Source organism: Piliocolobus tephrosceles, chromosome 14 (assembly GCF_002776525.5).
Source record: "Piliocolobus tephrosceles isolate RC106 chromosome 14, ASM277652v3, whole genome shotgun sequence".
Taxonomy (NCBI): domain Eukaryota; kingdom Metazoa; phylum Chordata; class Mammalia; order Primates; family Cercopithecidae; genus Piliocolobus; species Piliocolobus tephrosceles.
The window spans coordinates 17,768,163-17,786,306 of NC_045447.1; the positions used below are offsets into that span (position 1 = coordinate 17,768,163).

Genomic DNA, 18,144 nt, shown 5'->3' on the forward strand with positions numbered 1-18,144 from the left:
TGTCCCTTTCAATACCAAGTGAATCAGTGAAAAGGCCAGGCTCTTAAAATAATTTTGTCAAGACTTCTGAGAAGAAAATAAAAGGCAATCAAAGTACAAAGGACAATGTATTTCAAGCTAGTACAGTCTGGCTTGAAAAGAGAATTTATTAAGGAAAATGCCATCTAGAAATTTTATTTATTATTATTATTTTAAAATATTTACTGTTATTTTAATTGTTTTCCTAAAACCTCCTAATTTCTGAGACTCCAATCTTGTCAATTATACTTCTACAAAACTCAGCACTCTTGAGAAATACAATCCTGACAACTGTCAAGTGATGATCTGATATCTCATAAGAAAAGGAATATACGTAATTACTATAATAAACCAGATATATTTCTAGTTCATTTTCTAATCATATGAATTATTTTTTACATGCATTCCTGAGATTCAAAATATCTAATTTATTTCATTTTTATCAAATAAGCATGTATTGACACTTCTCATATGCCAGGCACTGAAAAAACAGAAACAAACAGATACAATCTGGGCATTCACTGAGCTCTGAGTCTAGCTGGGGTAAAACAAACAGATCATCTAGGAGCATCTAGACAGATGATCATCATATGCATGATAAATACCTTTACTGTGCACAGGTTATAGGAAAACCAAACTGGAGTCCTGAACCCAGATTTTCAGCAGGCAGAAAGGAAAGGTTGAAGTGGCTTCCTGAAAGAAGATGCAGCTCATCTGGCTAATAAATTGTATTTTTAATCTGATAAAGAATATATTACAACTGGCCTCTGCCTGCCTCTCTGCCTTTACCTCTCGTTCTCTTTCCTCACTCCTCTCCCTGCTCCTGGCATCCTGGAGGCATACTTTCAGCACTTCAAATGTACTTACTATATGCTCTCTCTCCTCACCTCTCTGCCTAGAATACACATACCTTACCTTTACCCCTTTCACCCTGTCCCCTCTGCATGGCCAAATCCTACTCATCCATCAGTCATCAGCTGAAACATCATTTCTGTAGGGTGGTCTTCCCTGACTACTTCCTCCTTGGCCAAAGAATCCTGTCTCTTTCTTTCTTCCACACCTGTTTCACCTGCTGGACTAAAGTTTACCAATCAGAGATCTGTCAGCTCCACAGGATGGTGACCATGTCTGTGTTTTCCCTAGAGAATCCACAGCACCTGGCCCTCAATGGCCAATCAATAAATATTTATTGGATATGTTTTCTGTAACTTGCAAGTACAATTTAAACTAGTGGATCTTTCAACCAACTCTGAAAGGAGACAGCAAACTGCAACTTACCATCAACCTAAAAGAGGTCTCGGCCGAGTGCGGTGGCCCCTGCCTGTAATCTCAGCACTTTGGGAGGCTGAAGTGGGCGGATCACCTGAGGTCGGGAGTTTGTAGACCAGCCTGACCAACATGGTGAAACCCCATCTCTACTAACATACAAAAAATTAGCCAGGCATGGTGGCACACACCTGTAGTCCCAGCTACGCAGGAGGCTGAGGCAGGAGAATCGCTTGAACCCAGGAGGCGGAGGTTGCAGAGAGCCGTCATCACATCACTGCACTCCAGCCTAGCAACAGAGCAAGACTCCGTCTCAAAAAAAAAAAAAAAGTCTCTTAAACCTGTTCTAAGAAGGAAAAACAAACAACTAGCATTTATTGAGTATCGATGTCAGATGCTTTCATGTGATTTCTCTCATTTGTCTTCCCCATAAGCCATTTTACAGAGGAGGAAAAGGCTGGGAGGCTCAGAGCCATGAACTGATTTGCCCATGTTCACACAGGGGTAGTTATTAGCACTCAGAATGTCTGACTCTAAAATTCTGCCTTTCTCATCACTCCATATACATGGTATGAAAAAATGCTTAATTTTAAATTAAGACATAAATAAAAGAAGGATGATATCTTAAGGCACAGGGTACTTAGTTTCTAGTTGGCTTTATGCTCCTACTTACCTGGGTTAGTCTTGTTACTTTTTCCAACTCTTCCTTGAGCTGGTTGGCTTCAGTATCCCTTAGGTTTAGCCGAGCCTCTAGCTCAGCTTCATAGGCACTGAGATCTCCCTGGGTCTGCTGCAAAGATGCATTCACCTCATGCTGCTCCTGGAGGGCACTTTCTAGCTCTGCAAGCTCCTAGAAAGATACAGTGGGTTTAACTATGGAACCCTCACTGTGCTGCTTAAGCATCTGCAAGGCATTATAAGTAACTTGAGCACTGTAAACCAAACGCTGGCCAGCTACTGCTGCCTGCCACAAAGTTTTCAGTAGCAATATCATGAAGCCTCAGGCTGTGCATATCCTGGTTGGAAAACAAAACCCTGGCTAAATGTAATCAGGAAAGTCAGTAAGCTACCAACATACTGTATTTCAAAGGGACCAGTTCTGTGATACTTATGAGTCTAAAACCATAAGGAGGGAGAAAGGAAGGGAAAAAAAGAGTAGGATAAGATTTAATGCCTATTTTTCATCTGATGTTGGACAAAATGTTTTCATATTCATTATTCTTTGTATCTTCACAATCACTGTATAAGGCAACTTGCAGTTTTACAGATGAGGAACTGTAGAATGAATATCTAAGTAAATTGCATAGGGCTATGTAGCTAGAAAAAGGATAGTCAGGATATAAATGTAGACCTCTGACTCCAAAGCCCATACTCTTTCTATTAAACCATAGCATGTTCATTTGTCAGAAGAACAAAATGAGACTGGCACTCTCTAATATTAAGGATGATAAGAGTACCTTAAATGAGTGCTAACAAGAATGTAAGTACATATTTATTAGCATACCATGGTTCTGATTCATTTTAGTCCACTTGTGTTTTGTGATTAAACATTACCTCTTTCATCTATTTACTTGGGATCAAACTATTATAGATTAAAGAGGAGGATAGTATGATGGGAACTTCTAAAAAGAGCTGTCCAAAAACCACTTGGCAACTCAATTATTTGGGCTGCTTGTTTAAAATGCAGATACTACATATAACCAACGAAAGATTATTATCCAGAATATGTAAAGAATTCCTATAAATCTTTAAGAAAAGGCAAAGACAATTCAACAAAAAATAGGTAAAGAATATGAATAGGGAATTCACTGAAGAGGAAACCTGAACAGCAAATGAAAGGTGATCAGCCTCTCCAAATGAAAGGTGATCAGCCTCTCCAGTAATATCAGGGGAAAACGCAGTTAACTTAAGATACTATTTTACATAGAACATAGAGATACAAGTTAAACAAACCATGAGGAAACAATCAGTCAAACCCAGAATGTGGTTCAATCTAGGGAATACCAGCTTGGATTTTACACACGCACGTGCGCACACACACACACACACACACATATTCTTGGGACAATAAAGAAAATCTGAATACGGTTCAGATATTAGAGGATATTAGGGCCAGGCACGGTGGCTCATGCCTGTAATCCCAGCACTTTGGGAGGCCAAGGCGGGTGGAGCTCGAAGTCAGGAGATTGAGACCATACTGGCCAACATGGTGAAACCCATCTCTACTAAAATACAAAAAAGAAAAAAAAATTAGCCTGGCTAATTTGGTGGCACACACCTGTAGTCCCAGCTACTTAGGAGGCTGAGGCAGGGAAATCACTTGAACCCAGGAGATGAAGGTTGCAGTGAGCCAAGATCGCGCCACTGCACTCCAGCCTGGTGACAGAGCAAGACTCCGTCTCAAAAAAAAAAAAAAAAAAAGACATTAGAGGACATTAGGGAATTACTGTCAATTTCCTTAGGTGTAATAATGATATTGTAGTGATGAGGGAAAATGCTCTTAAAAAGATGTGTGTTGAAGGGATGATGTTATGATATCTGCAACTTTCAAATGAGCAAAGGAAAAAAGTATGTGTCTGTGAGAGAGAGAAAATAAATCAAAATATTTATTGAATCCAAGAGGGTTCATAGATGTTCACCAAACTATTCTTTCAACTTTCTTATAACTGTAAACATCTTCACAATAGAAAAATGGAAAGAAGGCCTTTAAAGCTCAGCAGACTGGCAAACATGAAGTCTGATAAAATACTGAATTTCCGAAATTTGATAATTACTCTGTGTTAATGTTAGAAAATGTCCTTGTTCTTAGGAAATATATACTGAAATATTTAGGAGCAAAGGTGCATGATGTCTACAACTGATTTTCAAATGGTTCAGGAAAAAAAATCTGTATAAAAATGTGTATAAAATTGAATCCGGTTCCAAGATGGCCAAAAAGGAACAGCTTGGTCTACAGCTCCCAGTGTGATCAACGCAGACAACAGGTGATTTCTGCATTTCCAAGTGAGGTAACTGGTTCATCTCACTGGGACTAGTTGGACAGTGGGTGCAGCCCACGGAGGGCAACCCGAAGCAGGGCGGGGCATTGACTCACCCAGGAAGTGCAAGGGGTCAGGGGATTTCCCTTTCCTAGCCAAGCGAAGCTGTACCTTCACAGAAGATGGTACCTGGAAAAACAGGACACTCTCACCCAAATACTGTGCTTTTCCAACAGTCTTAGCAAACACCACACTAAGAGATCATATCCCACACCTGGCTCGGCGGGTCCCACGCCCACGGAGCCTTGCTCACTGCTAGTGCAGCACTCTCGAGATCCACTGTGAGGCAGCAGCCTGGCAGGGGGAGGGGTGTCCACCACTGCCGAGGCTTGAGTAGGTAAACAAAGCAGCCAGGAAGCTCGAGCTGGGTGGAATCCACCACAGCTCAGCAAGGCCTCTGCCTCCACATGTAGACTCCACTTCTGAGGGCAGGGCATAGCTGAACAAAAGGCAGCAGAAACTTCTGCAGACTCAAACGTCCCTGTCAGACAGCTCTGAAGAGAGAAGTGGTTCTCCCAGCACAGTGTTTGAGCTCAGAGAACGGACAGACTGCCTCAAGTGGGTCCCTGACCCCCAGGTAGCCTAACCGGGAGACACCTCCCAGTAGGGGCCAACTGACACCTCATACAGGCGGGTGCCCCTCTGGGAAGAAGCTTCTAGAGGAAGGATCAGGCAGCAATATTTGCTCTTCTGCAGCCTCTGCTGGTGATACCCAGGCAAACAGGGTCTGGAGTGGACCTCCAGCAAACTCCAACAGACCTGCAGCTGAGGGACCTGACTGTTAGAAGGAAAATTAACAAACAGAAAGGAATAGCATCAACATTAACAAAAGGACATCCACATGAAAACCCCATCTGGAGGTCACCAACATCAAAGACGAAAGGTAGATAAAACCACAAAGATGGGGAGAAACCAGAGCAGAAAAGCTGAAAATTCTAAAAACTAGAGCACCTCTTCTCCTCCAAAAGATTGCAGCTCCTCACCAGCAACGGAACAAAGCCAGATGGAGAATGACTTTGATGAGCTGACAGAAATAGGCTTTAGAAGGTCAATAATAACAAACTTCTCCAAGCTAAAGGAGGATGTTTGAACCCATCGCAAGGAAGCTAAAAACCTTGAAAAAAGATTAGATGAATAGCTAACTAGAATAAACCGAGTAGAGAAGACCTTAAATGATCTGATGGAAATGAAAACCAATGGCATGAGAACTATGTGATGCATGCACAAGCTTCAATAGCCAATTTGATCAAGTGGAAGAAAGGGTATCAGTGATTGAAGATCGAATTAATGAAATAAAGCAAGAAGAGAAGTTTAGAGAAAAAAGAGTAAAAAGAAATGAACAAAGCCTCCAAGAAACATGGGACTATGTGAAAAGACCAAATCTACGTTTGAATGGTGTACCTGAAAGTGATGGGGAGAATGGAACCAAGTTGGAAAACACTCTGCAGGATATTATGCAGGAGAACTTCCCCAACCTAGCAAGGCAGGCCAACATTCAAATTCAGGAAATACAGAGACCACCACAAAGATACTCCTCGAGAAGAGCAACCCCAAGACACATAATTGTCAGATTCTCCAAGGCTGAAATGAAGGAAAAAATGTTAAGGGCAGTCAGAGAGAAAGGTTGGGTTACCCACAAAGGGAAGCCCATCAGACTAACAGCAGATCTCTTGGCAGAAACTCTACAAGCCAGAAGAGAGTGGGGGCCAATATTCAACATTCTTAAAAGAAAATAATTTTTAACCTAGAATTTCATATCCAGCCAAACTAAGCTTCCTGACTGAAGGAGAAATAACATCTTTTACAGACAAGCAAATGCTGAGAGATTTTGTCACCATCAGGCCTGCCTTACAAGAGCTCCTGAAGGAAGCACTAAACATGGAAAGGAACAACCAGTACCAGCCACTGCAAAAGCATGCCAAACTGTAAAGACCATCAATGCTAGGAAGAAACTGCATCAACCAACAGACAAAATAACCAGCTAGCATCATAACGACAGGATCAAATCCACACATAACAATATTAACCTTAAATGTAAAGGGGCTTTTAAATTAACCCCCAATTAAAAGACACGGACTGGCAAATTGGATAAAGAGTCAAGACCCATCCGTGTGCTGTATTCAGGAGACCCATCTCATGCGCAGAGACACACATAGGCTCAAAATAAAGGGATGGAGGAAGATCTACCAAGCAAATGGAAAGCAAAAAAAAAAAAGCAGGCAATCCTAGTCTCAGATAAAACAGGCTTTAAACCAACAAAGATCAAAAGAGACAAAGAAGGCCACTACATAATGGTAAAGGGATCAATTCAACAAGAAGAGCTAACTATCCTAAATATATATGCATGCAATACAGGATAACTCAGATTCATAAAGCAAGTCCTTAGAGACCTACAAAGAGACTTAGACTCCCACACAATAATAATGGGAGATTTTAACACCCCACTGTCAATATTAGACAGATCAACAAGACAGAAAGTTAACAAGGATATCCAGGACTTGAACTCAGCTCTGCACCAAGTGGACCTAATAGACATCTACAGAATTCTCCACCCCAAATTAACAGAATATACATTCTTCTCAGCACTACATCACACTTATTCCAAAACTGACCCCATAGTTGGAAGTAAAGCACTCCTCAGCAAATGGAAAAGAACAGAGATCACAACAAACTGTCTCTCAGACCACAATGCAATTAAATTATAACTCAGGATTAAGAAACTCACTCAAAACCACACAACTACATGGAAACTGAACAACCTGCTCCTGAATGACTACTGGGTACATAAAAAAATGAAGGCAGAAATAAAGATGTTCTTTGAAACCAGTGAGAATAAAGACACAACGTACCAGAATCTCTGGGATACATTTAAAGCAGTGTGTAAAGGGAAATGCATAGCACTAAATGTCCACAAGAGAAAGCAGGAAAGATCTAAAACTGACACTCTAACATCACAATTAAAAGAACTAGAGATGAAAAAGCAAACACATTCAAAAGCTAGCAGAAGGCAAGAAACAGTTAACTAAGATCAGAGCTGAACTGAAGAAGATAGAGACACAAAAAACCCTTCAAAAAAATCCAATGAATCCAGGAGCTGGTTTTTTGAAAAGATCAACAAAATAGACAGACAGCTAGCAAGACTAATAAAGAAGAAAAGAGGGAAGAATCAAATAGACACAATAAAAAATGATAAAGAGGATATCACCACCGACCCCACAGAAATACAAGCTACCATCAGAGAATACTATCAACACCTCTACGCAAATCAACTAGAAAATCTAGAAGAAATGGATAATTTCCTGGACACTTACACTCTTCCAAGACTAAACCAGGAAGAAGTTGAATCCCTGAATAGACCAATAACAGGCTCTGAAATTGAGGCAATAATTGAGAGCCTACCAACCAAAAAAAGTCCAGGACCAGATGGATTCACAGCTGAATTCTACCAGAGGTACAAGGAGGAGCTGGTACCATTCCTTCTGAAACTATTCCAATCAATAGAAAAAGAGGGAATCCTCCCTAACTCATTTTATGAGGCCAACATCATCCTGATACCAAAGCCCGGCAGAGACACAACAAAAAAATAGAATTTTAGACCAATATCCCTGATGAACATTGATGTGAAAATCCTCAATAAAATACTGGCAACCTGAATCCAGCAGCACATTAAAAAGCTTATCCACCACGATCAAGTTGGCTTCATCCCTGGGATGCAAGGCTGGTTCAACATACAGAAATCAATAAACATAATTCATCACATAACCAGAACCAATGACAAAAACCACATGATTATCTCAATAGATGCAGAAAAGGCCTTCAACAAACTTCAACAGCCCTTCATGCTGAAAACTCTCAATAAACTAGGTATTGATGGAATGTATCTCAAAATAATAAAAGCTATTTATGACAGACCCACAGCCAATATCATACTGAATGGGCAAAAACTGGAAGCATTCCCTTCGAAAACTGGCACAAGACAGGGATGCCCTCTCTCACTACTCCTATTCAACATAGTGTTGGAAGTTCTGGCCATGGCAAGGGAAAGAAATTCTCTTTCTCTTCCTAATTAGGAAGAGAAGAAGTCAATTAGGAAGAGAATTAGGAAGAGAAGAAGTCAAATTGTCTCATTTGCAGATGACATGATTGTATATTTAGAAACCCCATCGTCTCAGCCCATAATCTACTTAAGCTGATAAGCAACTTCAACAAAGTCTCAAGATACAAAATCAATGTGTAAAAATCACAAGCATTCCTATACACCAACAACAGACAAACAGAGAGCCAAATCATGAATGAACTCCCATTCACAATTGCTACAAAGAGAATAAAATACCTAGGAATCCAACTTACAAGGGATGTGAAGGACCTCTTCAAGAACTACAAACCACTGATTGACGAAAAAAAAGAGGACACAAACAAATGGAAGAACATTCCATGCTCATGGATAGGAAGAATCAATATCGTGAAAATGGCCATACTGCCCAAGGTAATTTATAGATACAGTGCCATTCCCATCAAGCTACCAATGACTTTCTTCACAGAATTGGAAAAAAACTACTTTAAAGTTCATATGGAACTAAAAAAGAGACCACATTGCCAAGACAATCCTAAGCAAAAAGGACAAAGCTGGAGGTATCACGCTACCTGACTTCAAACTATACTACAAGGCTACAGTAACCAAAACAGCATGGTACTGGTACCAAAACAGATATATAGATCAATGGAACAGAACAGAGGCCTCAGAAATAAATAACACCACACATCTATAGCCATCTGATTTTTGACAAACCTGACAAAAACAAGAAATGGGGAAAGGGTTCCCTATTTAATAAATGGTGCTGGGAAAACTGGCTAGCCATATGTAGAAAGCTGAAACTGGATCTCTTCCTTACATTTTATACAAAAATTAATTCAAGATGGAGTAAAGACTTAAATGTTAGACCTAAAACCATAAAAACCCTAGAAGAAAACCTAGGCAATACCATTAAGGACACAGGCATGGGCAAGGACTTCATGACTTCAACACCAAAAGCAATGGCAACAAAAGCCAAAATTGACAAATGGGATCTAATTAAACTAAAGAGCTTCTGCACAGCAAAAAAAAAACTACCATCAGAGTGAATAGGCAACCTACAGAATGGGAGAAAATTTTTGCAATCTACCCATCCGACAAAGGGCTAATATCTAGAATCTACAAAGAACTTAAACAAATTTACAAGAAACAAACAAACAAACCCATCAAAAAGTGGGCAAAGGATAGGAATAGACACTTCTCAAAAGAACACATTTATGCAGCCAATAGACACACGAAAAAATGCTCATCATCACTGGCCATCAGAGAAATGCAAATCAAAACCACAATGAGATACCATTTCACACCAGTAAGAATGGTGATCATTAAAAAGTCAGGAAACAACATGCTGGGGAGGACGTGGAGAAATAGGAACACTTTTACACTGTTGGTGGGAGTGTAAACTAGTTCAACCTATGTGGAAGACAGTGTGGCGTTTCCTCAGGGATCTAGAACTAGAAATACCATTTGACCCAGCCATCCCATTACTGGGTATATACCCAAAGGATTATAAATCATGCTACTATAAAGACACAAGCACACGTATGTTTATTGTGGCACTATTCACAATAGCAAAAACTTGGAACCAACCTAAATGTCCATCAGTGATAGACTGGATTAAGAAAATGTGGCACATATACACCATGGAATACTATGCAGTCATGAAAAAGGATGAGTTCACGTCCTTTGCAGGGACATGGATGCAGCTAGAAACCATCATTCTTAGCAAACTATCACAAGGACAGAAAACCAAACACCACATGTCCTCACTCATAGGTGGGAACTGAGCAATGAAAACACTTGGACAGAGGGCAGGGAACATCAAATCCTGGGGCCTGTCATGGGGTGGGGGACTAGGTGGGGAGGGATAGCATTAGGAGAAATACCTAATGTAAATGACGAGTTAATTTGAAACCAATGTGAAACATGTGTATACCTATGTAACAAATCTGCACATACCCTAGAACTTAAAGTATAATAATAACAAAAAAGTATATAAAATCATGTAAAAATTATATATGAGGAGATAAAGCAAATGTGTTAAAATAGTAATTGGTGACTCCAGTGAAAGGCAAATGTGAGTTACTTGTATTCCTCTTGCAACTTTCCTGCAAGTTTGAAGTTATTTCAAAATAAAAGTTTTAAAAAAAAGTTGGACAACACTACAGCGTTGGCAAGAATGTGGCAGAATGGTAGCCCTCACATTGCTGGTGGGAGTAGAAGCTGATAAACTCACTATGAAAAGTAATTTGACAATATCTACTGAACTTAATTAAGGATGGACATATTCTCTGACCCACAGTTCTGCTTCTGAGCATAGTCCCCATGTGTTCAAGATGTGTGCAAGAATGTTATGCTCAGCATTGTTTGCAATAGCATAAGACTAGAAATCACCTAAATGTCCCCCAAAAAGAGAACGAATAAATAATAAATTTGTAGTATGTCTGTAAAGCAGGATGGTACATATATCAGTAAAAATGAACAAAGTAGAACTGCATCTATCAGTGTGCATAATTCTCGAAAACATAGGCCAGGCACCATGGCTCACACCTGTAACCCCAGCACTTTGGGAGGCCAAGGTGGGCGGATCACCTGAGGTCGGGAGTTTGAGACCAGCCTGATCAACATGGAGAAACCCCGTCTCTACTAAAAATACAAAATAAGCCGGGCATGGTGGTGAAAGCCTGTAATCTCAGCTACTCGGGAGGCTGAGGCAGGAGAATCACTTGAACCCAGGAGGCAGAGGTTGCAGTAAGCCGAGATCTCGCCATTGCACTCCAGCCTGGGCAACAAGAGTGAAACTTCGTCTCAAAAACAAAAACAAAAAAGACATAAACATGAAGGAAGAAAGAAAGTGGCCAAATATGTACATTATGATACATTTTGTATAAGTCTTAAAATCATGGAAAATACTATATATTGCTTACGGATGTTTACATATATGATAAAAGAATAGAGGTGCAGGGAAATAATAACCATATTCAGAACTTTGTTACTTTTGGAAAGGAGTAGACAGAGGATTTCAAATATATCTATAATGTTTTATTTCTTAAGCTGAGTTGTGAGTACATGATGTTAAATATTATTTGTGATTTTTTAAATATGCCTGAGATATTTCATAATATTAAAATATATTAATTCAATTTCTGGAGCCAGCTCTACTGAGCAAGAAGTTTGGAAATCTCTGGTTCTCACATATGATAACATTTTCCAAACAACTAAAATAGCGCAAGGTAAATCTCCAAATGAATGGGCAACAAATCAGGTTCATAAGGGTATAATTTAAAACAGTATGTCTCTCTTGTTAGCTATAAAATAATGTTAAAATTATCTAGTAACCACAAGAATAAGAAAAACCATTCTGTGCTCAATTTTGCAGCACAAATAAAATACGAACATTTAATACAGTATTTGTAATAGCTACCATTTCATATTCTTTAGAGTTATTTGGCAACAATATCTTTCAGGGATAGAAATGCAGCCTAAATAATCTTCCTTTTCCGAGCAAAGAAAAAATAATTCCAAATGTATCACAGCTAAACAAGAAAAAATAAAAAAGCCCAACTTTTAAAAGAAAAAAATCACCATATAGCCACTAATACTTTTTCCCACTTAAAAATGTACTGTTAACTCCTCCAACTAACTTAATTTGGACATTATCTACTTATGAAGCTAAGGAAAATAGGCAGGAAAAAAAATCATACCTTCCTCATATTTTCTGCATCCATGGCAACTATTTCCAGTTGGTCTCGTTCCTGCTCGACTTCTGTCAATCTCTGCAACAACGTCTCTTTCTCATCCTGCAGCTTCCTGCACTCATTCTGGGCCTGAGTTGCCTGGCCTTTAATGGTCCCCAGGTATTCTTGCAACCCACTGATGACACCTTCTAAATCCTTCTTCAGGGCTTCATTTGCTGCTATCTGGCCTAAGCAAGATGCAAAAAGGGTAATAATGTATCTTTTTAAAGTACTGCATTGTCTCATCAGCATTTTGTTATTAGCCAAGAGTGAAATTCTAAGCTTTCAATTATTTCCTATCATTTTTCTTTTTCAAAACATAATGTTATATTTTCTTCCTATTATAGATAGTACAGGACTATTAAGCAGGTATAAAATAAAAATAGTATATTTAGGGGCTATGCATGTAAAATACCTGATTCATGCTGTAAAAAGTTTAATTTTGGCCAGGTGCGGTGGTTCAAGCCTGCAATCCCAGCACTCTGGGAGGCCAAGGCGGGAGGATCATGAAGTCAGGAGATTGAGACTATCCTGACTAACACAGTGAAACCCCATCTCTATTAAAAATACAAAAATTTAGCCGGGCATGGTGGCACATGCCTGTAGTCCCTGCTACTCACGAGGCTGAGACAGGAGAATCACTTGAACCCAGGAGGCGGAGGCTGCAGTGAGCCAAGATCAGGCCACTGCACTCCAGCCTGGGTGACAGAGTGAAGCTCCATCTCAAAAAAAAAAAAAGTTTAATTTCCAAATAAAATAAAAAATATGTAGCAAAACTGTGAGTTCGTGCTGCTAAATACGTATAACAAAATCACTCAGTATATAAGATGAATCCAAGACTGGCAACATAAACGTGTAACCTAAAGACTTAAAACACACACACACTCCCCATGTACAGTACTAGATACACACTATGTGCCAGGAACTTTTGAACACTCTCTCTCCTTTTTTTTTTTTTTTCTCAAAGTTTCACTCTGTCACCCAAGCTGGAGTGCAGTGGCACAATCACGGCTCACTGTAGCCTCAACCTCCCTGAGCTGAGGTGATCCTCTACCCTCAGCCTCCCAAGCAGATGGGGCCACAGGCACGTGTACTACTACACCTGGTTTTTTTTTTTTTTTTTTGTAGCGTTGGGGTTTTGCCATGTTGCCCATGCTGGTCTTGAACTCCTGGGCTCAAGTGATCTGCCCACCTCAGCCTCCCAAAGTGCTGGGATTACGGGCATGAGCCACCACTCCTGGCCTATGAATACTATCTAATTTAATTCTCCCAACAACTAATAATTGAGATAAAAACAACTTGTCCAAGGTGACACAGCTGATAGTAGCAAAACAAGGAGTAGGATCTTTTTACACTGAGCCCTATGTGTAAAAACCACTATAGCCTATTGTCTTCCTTTTCCACTATTATGGATATGTCACAGTTTAAATCTGCATTGCAAAAGTAGATCCTAAAACTCTTTCTTCTTATAACCAGACACTGAATTTCCTGATGCCAATAGGTGCTTTGCTCCTGAATGGATTTTATGCCATAGACAATCACATGCCAGAGCTTATCATGATCATGTATTGACTTCTGGCCTACTGACTGGAATGACCTGACTCACTAGGCATCAATGCCACAAAACCAAACAAAAACAAAACTCTTAAAATTGCACTAAATACTTTTGGGTATCCTGTAAATATTTCCCTATCAAATACTAGTACTAATAGGTGAACTGTATTTAGCTACTATCTGGATTAATGCTTGTCTTTATAAAGTTCCTTTCACTAGTAATAAAACTGATTTACCCTAAATCATACTGAAATTCTTACCTTCAGTAAGTTGTTGTTCAAGGTCCTTAATCTCTTCCGTTTCCTTAGCAATTCTAGAAAGTATCTCATCCAAACGACTTTCAAGTTGTTTGTACTGCTTGTTCATAATGTCAAGCTGTTGTTCTTTACCCCTCTTTTGAGCCTTCACATGGGACTGAATTAAAAAAAAAAAAAATCAACAAAACTCCCAGTTCCTTAAACTCCTTTTAAATGAATAATCCTTAACAACATTTTTAAATGAAGAATAGAAAATAAATATAATAATTTGCATCTATTTTGTGTCAGGCCCTATATTGTTTTCACATGGGTAGTTTTCATTTAAACTTCAAGATAAGTTGATATGGAAATCATTTCTACTTTACAGGTAAGAAAACTGAGGATCAAAAAGGTTAAGTGGTTTTTCCAAGGGCACAGCTAGGTAGGTCAATGTTATTTGCATTGCATTAAATTGTGTGTCTCTCTTTTTTTTCTTTTTTTTTTTTTTTTTTGAGATGGAGTCTCACTTCATCGCCCAGGCTGGAGTGCAGAGGCAGGATCTCAGTTCACTGCAAACTCCGCCTCCTGGGTTCGAGCAATTCTCCTGCCTCGGCCTCCCAAGAAGCTGGGACTACAGGTGCAGGCTACCACACTCAGGTTTTTGTTTGTTTGTTTTTGTTTTTTGTTGCTTTTTTAAGTAGAGACGGGGGTTTCACCATGTTGACCAGGCTGATCTCGAACTCCTGACCTCAAGTGATCTGTTGGCCTTGGCCTCCCAAATTGCTGGGATAACAGGCATGAGCCACCGTGCCCAGCCTACAATGTGTCTTTTAAAAAAGGTTTCCAAAGTTAGTTAGTTATGGCATATATCTATAAAAAGACTTAAAACTACATCCCAAAATGTTAACAAGAATTATACCTGGGTGGAAGGATTACATGGGGATTTTTTCCTTTTGTAATGAGTATTTTTATATTTAAAAAACTTTTATAGTAGATAAGTAATGCCCCCCCCCCCCCTTTTTTTTTTTGAGACGGAGTCTCGCCCTGTTGCCCAGGCTGGAGTGCGGTGGCCGGATCTCAGCTCACTGCAAGCTCCACCTCCCGGGTTCACGCCATTCTCCTGCCTCAGCCTCCGGTGTAGCTGGGACTACAGGCGCCTGCCACCTCGCCCGGCTAATTTTTGTATTTTTAGTAGAGACAGGGTTTCACCGTGTTAGTCAGGATGGTCTCGATCTCCTGACCTCGTGATCCGCCCGTCTCGGCCTCCCAAAGTGCTGGGATTACAGGCGTGAGCCACCACGCCCGGCCAAGTAATGCCTTTTTAATAAAAAAATTAAATGTACTTTTAAAAAAAGGTTTCTTAGAAGAAAATAGAGGCATGAAATAGATAAAATACTTGAAATTCAAATTTACTTTCAATCTCTTATACAAAGAAACATTTGGCTTTTCAATAAACTGAGAGTTGACAGGGACCTCAAAGACCACTTAGCCGAGTGGGTCTCAAAATGGAGGGCCCTAAGGAGATATACCTGTCTACCACTACACTTACCCATGGTGGAAAACAGAGCTTTCACATACCCACACACCCTCCCGCACCCTGAAGTCATGGCATTAGGGAACTGCTGTTAACTGAAAAGAGTGGATTGTATTTCTCAGGTGTGCTAGAGAAAGCAAATCAAGAGCCAATGATCTAGTCTAACCCTTGCTTTTAAACATGAGAAAACTGAATTTCAGATCCATCAAATGACTTGCACGTGAGGCAACTGTTCATATGGAGACAAAATAATTCCCCAGAGAACCTTTGCCCTCCCACTCACACCTTCATGACTCTTAAGTTGGTACCCACAGGACGAGAGGAATACAACAATAAATGAAGGCAACGTTATCGAAAGAGGGAACTGTATCAGAAAAATGAACACCAATGATCTCAAGTCTAAGACCCATGTGATGATAAAATAATTTTCTCAATTTTATGTATTTGCTTACCCCAAATACAAGAAAAAACATCTTTTCATTTCTGATGAACAAAAGAGTGGCAGCTTAATTGGAAGGTTTTAAATTTACTACTGGTAAAGCTGTATGGTATTTTGCAAACTCTTTTCCCTACACTCCCAAAATACCCATTTGAAATCTTTCTGAAAAGTTAACTACATACAACAGCTTACATTCTAAGTAAATTTCGGATTTTTATGGCTCAAGAAATAATTTCTTAAAAGACTACACTCATATCAATAAATCTTTAAAATTCACCATTAAAAATTCCAGCGAAATCTTTATACGCAGGATAAACATCTGGTTCAATATGCCAATGGTGTACATTAAATACAGGGGAACAAAAGTAGATTCTGCGATTTACATCACCGAGGAGCTCACAAAAGAGTTATTGTAAAAACAGGAACTTACATCTCTGACTCCTCCTCCTTTTAAGTCCTTTGTAAACAGAGAGAAAAAAATGATCATACCTTAAAATTTATCCTGTTAAAACTGAGCCGCTGAGAACGGAGAAACTGTGGGCGGAACACTTTCTAATGCTGTCTTCAAATTCATGTGCACTTCCCTCTCTGACAGCCACATTTTTGCAAGCGCCTCCGAGCCTCTGTAACTTCGCAAAGCCTCAAACCACACTCTTGGCCAAAAGTGAGCGGCGGCCCCGCCCATCCAATCACCAGCAGCCTCTACGGGCAGGCCCCACCCTCCGCGAGTTAAATCATAACACAGGAAGCTCCCGGGGGCCAATCACGCTCAAACTTTGCAACAGATCACTACGGCTCGTTCCCTCTAGCGAACAGTTAACTTTTGCTTCCAATGGGGCATTTCCCAATCAGAGAAACACAATACAAATCTTCATTATGTTTGCTCCAGTGATAATTTGTGCTTCTATGAATAATTTCATAACTACAATAGTCTGTGAATTTGAAACCTAGTTAAATGCTTATATTTGCTGAAAACCTGCCTAGGCTTAGTTCTGAGCTAATTTAAAAATAATCTCTTTAGACCTTTAATCGCTTTGTGAGGAGAGGGTCATTGTGGTAGCATAAGCAAGGGCTCCACCTCTTTCTAAAACAATGGCTTGGGGGCAAATCACTTAATATTTCTATATCACATTTTCATCCTCTTCAAATTGAAAGAAAAATGGCTAGATGTGAATAAAGTTCCTCACCAGAACATGTAAAATACAGCACAACGTATGACACATTGTGGGCACTTAACATGTTTGTTTTCTATGATTTCTCATCAAAGTTAAGCTTTTACTTTTAAATTCTATTGCCTATTCAGAAAGATAGTTCATCTAATTACATAAAAATTGATTACATAAAAGTCTACCTGTATCTATAGAAAAATATGCAGGCATCCCACTCTTGATTATTTCTCTTCTGCTTAAAGGCTCACATTTTGTAGCCTAAAATGGGATGGCAAACACTAGCCAATATGAAACTTTGTGGATCAGAAAAAGATGTTCCCTCTGGATAAACTTAAAAGAGATGTCCTCTAATGCTGGGACTACAGCTGCAAACTTAAGAACTATTAGCAGTTTTAATAAAATTAAAAAGGAAATTCAAATCTGGTTTGTATGTTTCATCCCCACTGCACAGGTTGATTTTAGCTAACTTTAAAACTTGGATACCATTCCCATGTCTCATTTATCTCCTTTCTATATATAATTCTCTACAGGAATCCAGTGGGAACTGAACTCTCTGTCCGCCAGAAATATAACAGTCATTTGTTGAAAGCAAACACATAATCCAGCTACTAATTAGACTCATAGATCACGAAACTGGAAGGGGAAACAAAGGAGTTTTGGGTAGGATTTATAAGCTGCTTCCTTCCTCCCTTCCATGACGCAAGCATTCATAAACACAGGGCTGGTTGGTCCCTGGGAATACAGATACCCGTAGGATACAGTTCATGTCTTCAGGGGCCTTACATGGGTGGCAGATTGAACAAATACATTCAATAAAGTAAGATATTATTGACCACATTATACATTACTTAAAATACCCCATTTTTTCTTAAAATTATTTAAAATAATCAAGACTACTTTTCGTTTCAATGTTAATACTTTGGTTTCAATTTTTAGGCTTTTGTTAGAAAAGACCTTGTATCTGTCATAAGGTTATCCTTTATCGAAATTAGCTGGCCCACAAAAAATATATATGATATTGTACTAAAATGCTTAAAGGAATAGTTAAATAACTTGTCAAGTACTTAAAGCAATTACAATA

The 18,144-nt window shown here is 39.4% G+C and overlaps 1 protein-coding gene across 15 annotated transcripts in view; it reads right to left on the reverse strand.

Moving 5' to 3' along the window:
* CNTRL (centriolin) overlaps window positions 1-18,144 on the reverse strand; it is a 95,972-nt gene that overhangs the window by 39,850 nt on the left and 37,978 nt on the right. For all 15 annotated transcript variants that reach the window (XR_002734006.1, XR_004228448.1, XM_023223690.2 and 12 more), the window contains 3 exons: window positions 13,946-14,099; window positions 12,099-12,319; window positions 1,958-2,134 (listed from right to left, as the gene is read on the reverse strand). Coding sequence is in view for 13 of the 15 variants with exons in the window: in XM_023223690.2 (XP_023079458.1) it covers window positions 1,958-2,134; window positions 12,099-12,319; window positions 13,946-14,099 (552 nt within the window). In the remaining 2 variants the exon portion in view is untranslated. The remainder of the gene's footprint in view (window positions 1-1,957; window positions 2,135-12,098; window positions 12,320-13,945; window positions 14,100-18,144) is intronic.